Below are 11457 nucleotides of genomic sequence, written 5' to 3'. Positions count from 1 at the left end.
ACCCTTTAATGGTGAAATGACTAAGCATTTCCCTGTGGTTTTCTGCAGCATTATAGCTGTGACCCCTCTGGAACAGGGAAGAACAGGCCTGAAATATTTGGGGGTGTCTAACATGTTTCACTGGTATTTCTGTGCCTGAACCTGTGAACCATGGCAGGGAGAGAAAAGCTCCTTTCACTTGTTGCTGCCTAATAGACTTGATGAGGATTCCTGGGGCAGAGAGAAGTACTGGAGTGAGGAGGAGGGAGAAATACATTAATCATCCCACTTCAGAAAGGAACAGTTGGAAAGGTTCAAGGGCAAATGATTTTCTACATGACTTTTGTTCCAACACCTTGGGTGTGCTGAGTGAACTGTGTAAAATGCTGCAGTCAAGATGCTTCTGGTACCAAAGATCCTAGGAGGCATTTTGAGATGTGCTATTTTCACTTTTTAACCATGTCGTTACAGGCATAATCCAGAATTTTTGCTGTTTATTATTTTAACAGGACTAGTGCTAATAAAATACCCTCTTGTTAGCTTTTGCATGAGAAATGCACATAAAACTATGGTAAAGATTAAAATTTTAAGCCAGGAATAATGCATTCCACAGGGGTCACTTGTAAAAGACCTTATGGAAATAGTGTTCAGATACCAGAGATTTCTTTAATCAAAATTGAAATGCTTTTGCAGGTTCTCTGCCCAGGAGATAACTTTTAATTTTTGCTAATAATGATTTACATCAGACGATGAAAAATGTGGTTCCATGCTCCATTGCATCTCATTTGTTTCCTAACTATGAACAAAAATAAATTAACAAAAATCTCCATGTGACTGTTTTTCCTAGCAGAAAAAAAACCACTGGCTTTATGCTTTAAAAAAGAAGCCTCTGATTGACTTAACCTAAGTTCCCGGTGTTTGTGGTGGCTACTTTCCAATGCTGAGTGTGAAGATGATTCGGCCCAGGAAGCGGTCACTGTTAACGTCGTTGATAATACCTTTCCCATTCAGACTACACTGAATGGGGACCAAATAATTCTTCTTCACATCTGTAAAGTGCATAGCCACCAGTGGGGACGTATAGTTGACCTGAAAAGAAGGGAGACTTAAGTGTAATTTTTGAGGGAGCAGAAAAGCAGTCCGTGCTTTCATGTTCAGTAAAAATCATTAGTAACTGTTTCACGGTTCCCAGGCGTCCGAGTCTGTTTGCCTGATGTCCATCATGGTCCCTCAGGATGCTGAAGCTGAGCCTTTCTGTGCCTCAGAGGGACAGGATCACTGCACCGTGCTTCTTGGGTTGATTAGCAGGGACAAGTAACATTAGATAATGGGACTCTGAAATACTTTCTGCTGGTCTAAAAACTGACCTATGGCTTGTAATAAGAAATCCGTGCTGTTCCTCAGATCTCTGTGCAAAAAGGACATGCAGAGCTGGCATCTGGGGCTGTTCCTCATCCTCAGCCAGCAGCAGTATGACAACAGGAGTCTAGCGCCTGCCTCATCTTCCATGTCAGCTTTTGTTGTGAAGATGTGTTACTTCCTACCGCTACACAGCCCAGTGCAGACCATGGCAGTGCTGGCCAGTGTGTTTAGAAATAGCCACCAATGTTGGACTGCTCTGTCCTGAGCCATGCAGCCTGAAGTGGTTTTGTCATAGCTTTGACAGAAGCCCCATCCTTGTCCTCTTGTGTCATCTAACCCCTGACTTCACTAACACCCTGGGAAAATGCTGGTGTTGAGACCTTCTCTGGGAGTTTGCAAAGCCAGTCTTAGTCTCTAGACAATAAATGCAATCATTCCTACTGCTGGCAAGGGGGAACCAGAGTCCCCAAGGGTTTCCTGCAGTTGTCAGAGACAGAAATAGAGTGCTGTAATCCCAGTGCCCATGGCCTCCCTCTTGCCTGCATCTGCCCATAACAGCCAGAAAACATGTCTGTACTCTGTGCAGCAGCTCCTGCCCTCTCCTTTCCCAAGGAGATGTAACAAAGATGTCCTTACTTACATGAGTGATCTTGCCATAGTAGGGATAATACATGAGATCAAACGTCCCGTTTCCAGGGTAGAAGTCCACTGATCTGAGATCGCTCTCATTGCCTTTCTGTGGTTGGAAAGAAAATAAAGGTACACACGTAGCACATGGGACACAAAATACAGCTCCCTTCAGAGTAAGGTGAAGGAGCCTTAATACAGACATGTAATACTGACATGCAAATCCATGTCGGGGCTCAGCTGCGCTTGCTTGCACACAGTGTGTTTGCTGTGAGAGCCAGCTGCTGCTGCTGCAAGCCAGAGCATAATGGTGCTATGAGGGCACAGATGAGGGTTACAGAATTTGCTGCCTGTCAATTCCCTCCCTGCGCTTGCCTACTGCTTTATTGCTCTGTAAGCCTGTGATCCAGCTGCTGCCTGTGCAGTGGGAACCTTTCCTTCGCCCTATTGCTGTTGGCTTGCAGGGTGCTCCCCAGGACCGAGGGTCCTGCAGAGTGGGTGGGGATGGATGTGAGCAGCTCCAGGCTCCATCTGGCACTCTAGAACCCAGCCCTGTGGGCCTGCCCTCAGGCTGAGCAGGGTGCTACCAGTGAGGCTGGCAGGAGCTGGCAGCATGCGGAGGGTGAGGTCCAGTGTGGGAAGCAAGAGACTGGTGGCCTCTGTTGTTCTCAGCAGACCCCGACTTGTGCCCAGAGGCATTGGCAGCGCTGGGTCCTGTGAGTGTTTGGGGCTAAAACAATGGCAGATATTGGTGGGGTCCATCAGAGAGAGATACTTGGCACCATGCTGCCGAGCACAAATGAAAGCAGTACCTGCACTTTGCAGTCCACGCTCACAGGGACCCCAGCACCAGGGCGATAGCCTATGATCTGCAAAAACAAAATACATCCATGCTTGTATGGAATGGCTGCCTCCCTTCTCTAAGGCTTAAGCTTTTCTATGTGCCAGTCACATTGCTTAGGACAGAGTTACGTGTCCCTAGAAGCAGGGTCTGCCACCCCGTGCAGTGCAGCTTGCCCGTGTCTGAGAGCAGTGGCAGAGCAGAGCATCCAGAGAACCCAGACTCCCTGGAGCAATGCAGCGACTTCCCTACACAGCTCACACACCCCCTATGTTTATTTTCCCAGCAGCATGCACTGAGCCACCATCCTATTAGAAGATTTCAAATAAACTTGATTCTATGAAAATTCCCATTATAAAGAGACTGAGGTCTGAGGTGTAGCTCTAAAGCTCAGTTACTTCCACACAGGGGCCTGGCACAAGACCCTCCAAGCACTCAGGCCTCAGCAAATCAAATCAAGCAAATTTTGTAGTGTTTCTTTTTTATGTTTTCTAGCAGGTATGAGCCAGCAGGTTTGGGGATTCTAGTTCCCTTTTCCCTGGGCCTGAGAAGCGGAGGACCTTCAGTCCTTGTGATGGTCTTTATCACACTGGGATGCCCTGAAGGAAGCAATTAAGATGACTGGCTTTCTCTGTACCCGGTTCATCTTCAGCAAGATGCAGGGCTGGCCTTTAGAGTAGCCAAATGTTGGGTCCTCAATGCCAGAGCAGTTCTGCAGCAGTGAGCGCTTGAACTGGCAGGCCTTCTTCTCCTCGCTTTCATTGCCCCCTTGGATGAAGTACTGTCCTGAGACACACTCGATATTCTTCTCCTCTTGAACTTTGTCATCATAAGCTGGTGGAGACCAAGAGACTTGTTAACATTTCTTGAGACCTGCATAGACCCACACTCTCAGACTACATCCACATGTCAAGGGAGTTAGAAAGTTCCACCTGGAAAGGCAAAGCTCCCTCCCACAGAAGCTCCTGTGATCACCTTATGAGCCTCCCAATCTAGACGGGGGTTGTGAGATGCTGAGAGCTGGTCCACACCCCAGGAGCAGATCCCTGTGCATGTGTGCATGGATGCCAACAACTTGCTGACATGACTCCTGGGGTGCCAAAGGGCTTACCTGCTAGGAAGTGGTGCATGCTGTCCACGTAGGGTTGCCACGTGCTGGGCTGAGAGACGTTGAAGGTGATGGTGAACCCATTCAAGTACGGTCTGATCATTACTCCTGGAGAAGAAAATGGACCCTGTTAGAGCAGACATCAGTGGACTGGCCCACAGGCTTGAGAATTGTGTTGCAGGGGCTGGTTGCACTGCGACTGGGGTAGGGGCTGGGCACAGGCAAAAAAGCAGCAGCACCAGCTCACAAATAACCTCAACCTGACCTCCATTTCACACCCAGAGATCACCATGCACATCAAAATATCCTGGGGAACATGGGAGACCTGGAGGGTGTCAGCAGTGCTGCAGGGAAGAGAAAGGCTTGGGGCTGCACGCAGAGGCTGAGGGGTCCCCCATGCTCCCAGCTGTGCAGCCAGCTCCAGGCAGGGCGGGGGGCGAGGGGGCCTTGTGTTCCCCACTGACATACAAATACAGGGAAAATGCTGCTTCTGTCATAGGGAAAGGAATTTTTAAATATTATCTTGCCAGGATTCCCTCAATTAATAATGCGTTTTATTTTGAAGGTACAAGGTATAAAGGGGCAGCAACTGCAATGAATAGGCATCACCTATGAAATGCCTAAACTTGCTCATTTACCTTGAGAATAATTAGCCTAATAATGAGCATAATTAGAATAACAATTAGTATAATTAGAATTAATGCTTCACATGGGGCTATTTAAGATGCCTGATTCTCTGCAGAGAACCTGCAGCACCGTCAGTGCTCTGAGGTAGGTGGTAACACCCCATGTTACGGAGGGCTGGCTGACTGTAGGCACGTACAGCTCCAGCAAGGCTTTACCCAAGGTCCCTGCTGTGCCGTTGTGGTAGCACTTTGCTGGGCAAATGTCAGAGGTGCCCAAGGCTGGGCTGGCTGGGGTACATACCTGGCGGAGACACACGGTCCCGGTACGTGGGCGTGTAGGGGCTCAGCGTGAGCAGCATCACGTACATGCAAAAGGCAAACATTCCCGCCAGGCACACGTAGAAAATGAAGTAAAACAGTAAGATTAAGCCTGCAAAAGAGAGAGGCCATGTTGCTGTTAACGCAACCAGAGCACATTCTGTGGGCTGTATCCTGCAGGGATGCACAGCCACACTCAGCATGGCATCCTCCACAGCTCTGAGTCCATTGTGGAGGTGGGAGCTTACAGCCCTCCTCCACACATGGGGCCTGGCATTTCTAGGTGCAGGACCCTCAGCCAGACATGCTCGCTGCCCAGCCCTGGGGCCAGGGCCACTGCGGTTTGGCTCTGTACTCTTTTTGCTGCATGGCCCTTCCCAGGGCTGGGTCAGGACCAGGTCCATGTGTCCACCTGCTTCAGCTCTCTGTGACAGACAGACCCAACCCTGGCTCTTGCCCTTCCCACCCCCTCTTGGCAGGGTAACATGTGAGGGTACCCAGTGGCTTCAGCATGTCTGAATTCCCGATGGGGGCTGCAGGGTGATGCTCCTGTCCCGTCTCGTGTCGCTTGCAAGGCAGGAACCCCAGCACTGGGATTGAAATGAGCAGCATTGTTCAAGGGCTGTGCCACCACTGGCTGTTTCATAGCCCTGACATCCAGGGAATGGGTTTGTTTTTCCTATGGACCAGGCTGATGTCTGAGGATGTCTCAAGAGGCCACAGCCTATGAATAAAACCCAGCAGCTCAGAAAGCAAAGTGAAGCCCTAACCCAAACATTTCCCAGGAGAAACATGCCGGCAGCTCGGAGAGAGTCCTGGGAACGCAGATGTGTGCTCCTGCCGTGCTTCTGCCGGGGCCACAGTGCTGGGAACCACTGCCATGTCCTGCTGCGGGCCGAGCCAGGGCGGATGGGACCATTACCACTGCTGGTGGCACAGCAGGAACAATGTCCAGCCCTGCCACAATGACACTGGTACGGTGCCTCTGTACCAGCCTGGCAGGACTGGAGCTGCCACTGGGGTGCCAAGCCAATGCTTGTTGAGGTGTGGTGCTGCTACCATTCCTGTTCTTATGTTTCCTGCAATGCAGCAGGAAACCCTTATCACCAGCAGAGCTGGGACTGCAGCCTTTCCCAGAGGCTGGGGCTTCCAGTGCTGACCCTGTGGCCAGCCAGCTCCCTGCATTTTGGCAGGACAAGTCCTCTGAGTGACCCTGTCCCTGGGGAACACCTTCAGGGCCAGCATGAGGGAGCAGACCCAGGCTGGGCAAACTCCTCCTCCTCACCTGTGAGATAAGAGCAGGAAAATTCACCTCCATTCACCACCAAATGCTCTCTTTCTAAAACAAAAATTTGATTTTCATGGTAGCTTCAATGCCTCTTTCCTGCCCCCCTGTACAGGCAAGTGAGCACACACGTGTGTGCAGCTGGGGGTATGTGTGTCCACAGGGTAGCGGGGACGTATAACACACCACGATGCTTTCAGGGCACAGGAGGACACTGCACCTTCCACGAGGCTGTAAATAAATAACTTCCAGCAGTAGCCAGCCGGGGCTACATGCACACCAGCCTGAGGAAGTCCTCTCACAGGGCTTTTCTCAGCACCTGGCAGAGCTTCCAGAAACCCAAACCCACGACTCTAAGGACTGTCACCCCTGTACTGCTCTCACACTCCAGACTGCTCCTTCCCATCCAGCCCATGGCCTGTGGCTGGCAAAGGGTATGGGAGAGCAAACGTGGATTTCAAAGCCTGCCCAGACTCATGCTTGCAGGTTTTCAGACTCCTCCGGTGCTCATGGGCAGTTTCCTTTGTTCCTCTGTCCCCACAGAGAAGGAGACCCAGAGTGCTTGGTGAGGGCACAGGCAGGCTGTGGGGCTTGTGAGCATGTTGCCAGTGCCAGCTGCTGAGGGCTGCAAAGGCTGAGCAGCAGCCCCCAATAATTCACAGCCTTACACCATTGTGGGTGTGCACATGATGCTGGGCTAAGGTTGGGGATTTTCACTCCGCTGCGGGGGCTACGCATGGCCAGGAGAGCAGAGCTGCAAAGGTGGATGGCATCGCGTGTGCTGTGGCACCTTGGTCTCAGACTGAGCCTGCAGCAGTGCTGGCCCCACAGCCCTGGGCTGCTCTTAACCACTCAGGGCACCTCCGGGCTCAGCGATAATTTTCAAAGGCCACATGGATACAGACAAAATAGACAGGGCACTCAAAACCCTCACTGGCACATCCAAGCCCACCAGCCCCAATAGCACATGCAGGCTCCGCTGTGGGCACTATGTCATGCCCCGGGACAGTGCAGGGTGACAGCAATGACCAGCCTTTCCCACCCCAGAGCCAGGGTGCACACAGGCAAGGAGGGCTGCTCGGCCCTGCAGTGTGCAGCCTCCCCGAAATGCCTGCCCCATGACTCAGGCACGCTTCCCCCACTGACACTGATGACCCCAAACCCACCTCCCCATGGGATCCTGACTTTTACAGGCAGGAGCCGGGGTGCTGGTGGCAGCAGGGGTGCATGGCTGTGGCAGACCAACCTGTAGCCCCCACACTTGCTTGGGCTCTTAATTTCTTCCCAGTACATGGTCTGGGCAGCCCAAAATCTTTGCTTTCACATTCTCAGTAAACATTAACATCCAGACCAAGGGTAACTTTCCCAAGGTTTTCTGCTTGTCCTCCCCACTAGCTCTTTATGGCACTGGTTAGAAACATCTACCCTGAAAATGTGGGATGGGGGTGGTCAGTCCAAGCTATCAAGGACATTCACAGGCAACTGTGTCTGTCATGAAGCATAAAAGGTAATGATCCCCGAAACCAGGGCTTGAGCGAGGACCTACCCCAGCTCTTGGCTGTTCTCCCCAGGCATGTTCTCTCCTCTGGGTTCCACAGGAACATCTTCATCTCCCCAGCCAGGTCTGCCCAGGTTTTGCTTCCCATCTCTGCCTTGGTCTCGTCCTCCCCTCTGTCAGGATCCTGGACCTTCTCCTCATGCTTATTTTCCTGGAAAAGTTACAGAACACAACCCCCACATGCAAGCTGAACATCTCATTGGCCAAAAATAAATGCAAAAGCACTTAATAGCTGGAAACATTTCAAATTTCCATTTTCCCATCATCACTCTTGAGTTAAAGAGAGGCAGTTTTGGCTGTTCTGACTTAAGATTGCTTAGATCCCAGCATCTATTTTTCCATGACACGTACGTACGTCACTGCCATCACACCGGGTACTGTCTCCTTGTCCCAGCATTTACAGAAACTCTTTTTCCACCTGTGTGAACATTACCAAAGAAAACCTGTAATCTGGGAGGGTCGGGGTTGTTCCCACGCTTCTGCAACATCTCTGAGCTCAAGTGCATGTTTTCTGTGCTACCACAGACGACAGCAGGTGGCATTATTTAAGAGGTCATCCTGTTTGTTTTTCTTGGCATGTGAGCAAGTGTTTAGTCTTTGGAGAAATCCCTGTGTTGTTATTTTTTAATTACACTGAGTTTCAGGCAAAAGCATCTCCCCAGGCAGCGAGAGTTTGCATTTTACCTCAGTGGTGAGAACTCATTTGTCTGGAGCTTGGGAACACAAATCTCTCTACACCTGGCCAAGAGTCGCTTGACAGGAGACACAGCAGCTGTCCCTAACTGCCCTTGAACCTGGGCAGGCTCTCCATCTCCAAAAGCAGACAGCAAGGTGGGAGAGGGTGCAGACCTCACTTTGAGCTTGGGGCAGGGCCAGGCCAGGTACAGCTGGGGAGAAGGGGTGATGCTGAGATCTGGATGGGTTCATCGCCTCCTAGCACTTCATTTCAAATGCTGCTGCAGGGCTCGACTGCTCCTGGCTGGGTCAGAGCCACTCTCGCCCACCCCAGCCATGTCTCCTCAAAGCTGCTGCAGCAGCTGCACCAGTGTGATCGCCCCATGTCTGCACTAAGGGCCGTGGAAACCCACCAGCCGCGGGCACCTGTTGGAGCCAGGGCCGACAAGTGAGATATTCACACCTCGAGGGTCACCTCAGGGGAGCTGAGAAGTGGCCGACAGCTTGGCAGAAAGTCTGGCTTGGAAACACCTTTGAATCGGGGGGGGGGGGGTAGGGTGGTGGAGGGGGGAGACATGGATTAAATTCTGCTCAGAGACACAAATACTGCAAAGCAGTGAGAATGGTGGGAGCGTACTGACTCCAATGCCCTAATTAATGCCTTGGAGAGCCTGGGCCAGACCCAGGGGGCTGTAAACCATCACCATCCCACTGATCACCCCGATTGGACCCGATTAGAGCCCCGGTGGGGCTTTTCTGGAGGCATGCCTGCATCTGAGCGCTGCTGTTGGCAAAATGCCCACGGCTGCCCATACAGCGAAGGCAATGCTTGGCCCAGGTCCCACACCCTGCGCTGGAGCCCTTCCTGAGCCAGCTCCTGCATGGCCACAGCCCTGCATGCAGGGCTGATGAAACCAGAGGATTTCAGAGTGGGGAAGCAGCAGCCCCAGCACGAATCACTAGCAGGGACATGGGAGAGGAGTAGGGGTTGCCAGCTGCCAGGACACCCGTGGAGGAACAAGTGATAGAAGAAGAAGAGGAGGAGTTCTCCTTCCTCCCACTCTCCTCCCCGTTAAATAAAAGAGCTACCAGCAGCTGTTTTGGAAACATTTTCTCAGGCTGCCAGAGTAGCAGGGACTGCTTGGAGGGATTTTGCACCAATGCTTACTGCACACTTTGGGAAAAGCCCTTTGGATTTCACAGCAGCTGCAGCTCGGAGGCAGTGAGGGGAGGCAATGAGGGCAGTGCATGGGCTGAATGCGGGGCCCCTGCCCAGAAGCTCCTACTGATGCTTAGAGCTGTGAGGGGACAGCTCCCCCATGGGCTCTCACCCAGGGAACCCCACAGCTCTGCCCTGCAGAAGGCTTCGGCAAGGAGGGAAAAGTTTCCAGCTCTGCTGGCTCCATGCTGCACACCCAGCACTTGGTGGAGGGTCCCATCCTGCTGGCTGGGAGAGGCCACAGGGGCTCTGTGGCAGCACGGCAAGGCTGAGGGGGGCCTGGGCTCTCCCCACAGGCAGGGAGGTCTGTGTGGGGCAGCCAGATAGGATGGGATGGGATGACCCTACTGCCAGGTCCCCATTGGAGGTCCCGGAGCTAGGGAGCTAGGTTAGGTCTGGATTGCAACACCTCCCAGGTGTTTTATCTTTGCAGCCCAGGACCACAGGTGGTCTCAGAGCAGTCCCTTGCACCTGGACAAGGGGCAGGAGGAGCAGCAGGATCTGGAGTAGAATTGTGCCAGGGCAGGGAGGGGGCACAGCCATGGTGGGACCCTGGACAGCCCCAGGCTGCTGCCCACCGTGGCAGATGGGGTGACTCTGGGCAGTGAAGCAAAGCTGGGGTTCATCCCTGGTAGGATCATGCTGTGCTGATGGTCATGGGTGCCCTGAGGGAGGCCAGGGTCTCTCCCCTGTCCTCACGCTGGACCAGGTCAGCTCTTAACGGCAGGTTCCTCCTGCTGAAAGCCAGGTGTGCAGAAGGTGGACCATGCCCAGGCCCATCCCTCCTAGCCCCCCTCACTGCCCGGGACCACCAGCCAGACCCCCTGCTGCCCCTTCCCCTCTCAGTGCAAAGTGCTTATGCTTCGCCTAAGGGACTAAGCAGCATTTCCTAAAGCAAAATAGCTATATTTATCAGCCATGAAGAAAGTCCTTGTCAGCAGCTACCGCCTTGCCTCTCAGAGGGTGACCAGTAGCCCCCAAAAGACTCACCGCCTTCCAGTGGGGGCTCCTGTGCTGGCCCTCTGTGCCTGTGATGCTGGCATTCCCATCCATCCCTGGGTAGGAAACACAGAGAAACATTGGCATTAGCACCGCAGGAGCCCAGGGCTGAGCCCAGTGGCACCAGCCCCATTGTGGGTGCCATGTCACCCCAGCTCTCGGGGACCCGCAGGCACAGCCACCTCCCCAGAAGAGCTCCCCAGTCCCGCGGCACCCCCTAAAAAGGCTGAGTGAGCACAGCTGCGCCAAGACCTTTGCCAGTCTGTGGGGAACCACGCTGCTTTCCCTCCCTACCCTGCAGGACTTCAGCGTTCAGGAGTGGATCAAAAAATAACTTGCTTTCCTAGGAAGGGTGAGCTCAATGCAACAGGATCCCGGCTGAGCCCCCTGGCATCTGCTGCCCTTTGCAAGCACCCTCACAGCATCCTGCGTCGTGCCCAAGTCCCTGTCAATGCCAGCCTGCACCCTACATGGGGAAGCTGGGCTCTCTGCCCTGGGGAGGCCATGTAGCTGTTAATAAACATTAGCAAATCACTAGGGCTTTCGATGGCCACACGTGTCTGTTAATATGTGCTTGTCAGTCACAGCAGGGTCGTGTTTAACGCTCGCAAAATCTCTTTTGCAGTGAAAGGGTAGTGCAAGGGGTAGGTCTATACTTATCCCTTCGAACTGAGACAGCAGCTAGGAGTGCACAGCATCGGCTTACCCAAACTGGTTGTAAGAGTTGGCCACAGCCACTGAGACAAAATCTAGAGGGACACCTTCCTGTGACACCCTGCAGACCAGGGCATGTGAGATTTCCCCCATCAGTGAATTACGGGCACAAGATAGTACATTAGGAGCATGGGGGGTGCATGCTG

At 52.8% G+C, this 11457-nt stretch overlaps 1 protein-coding gene across 3 annotated transcripts; it reads right to left on the bottom strand.

Moving 5' to 3' along the window:
* Positions 1–664: 664 nt before the first annotated feature.
* ATP1B4 (ATPase Na+/K+ transporting family member beta 4) lies at positions 665–11069 on the bottom strand. Of its 3 annotated transcripts, none has more exons than XM_075107144.1 (9): positions 10850–11069; positions 10589–10653; positions 7693–7855; positions 4845–4973; positions 3921–4025; positions 3447–3643; positions 2781–2837; positions 1982–2077; positions 665–1068 (listed from the first exon to the last, which is right to left on the bottom strand). In XM_075107144.1, the coding sequence occupies exons 2-9, from the start codon at positions 10649–10651 to the stop codon at positions 907–909; spliced, it is 972 nt and encodes a 323-aa protein (XP_074963245.1). In that variant the 5' UTR covers positions 10652–10653; positions 10850–11069; the 3' UTR covers positions 665–906. The 3 variants fall into 3 exon arrangements, with proteins under 3 accessions (XP_074963245.1, XP_074963247.1, XP_074963248.1); XM_075107146.1 differs by having other exon boundaries at positions 10892–11041; XM_075107147.1 differs by lacking the exon at positions 4845–4973 and having other exon boundaries at positions 10850–10935.
* Positions 11070–11457: the final 388 nt, after the last annotated feature.

This window comes from Phalacrocorax aristotelis, chromosome 11, assembly GCF_949628215.1.
Source record: "Phalacrocorax aristotelis chromosome 11, bGulAri2.1, whole genome shotgun sequence".
NCBI classification, from domain to species: Eukaryota; Metazoa; Chordata; class Aves; order Suliformes; family Phalacrocoracidae; genus Phalacrocorax; species Phalacrocorax aristotelis.
The sequence above is the reverse complement of the archived record's forward strand: the minus strand, read 5'-3'. Positions and strand labels throughout refer to the sequence as shown.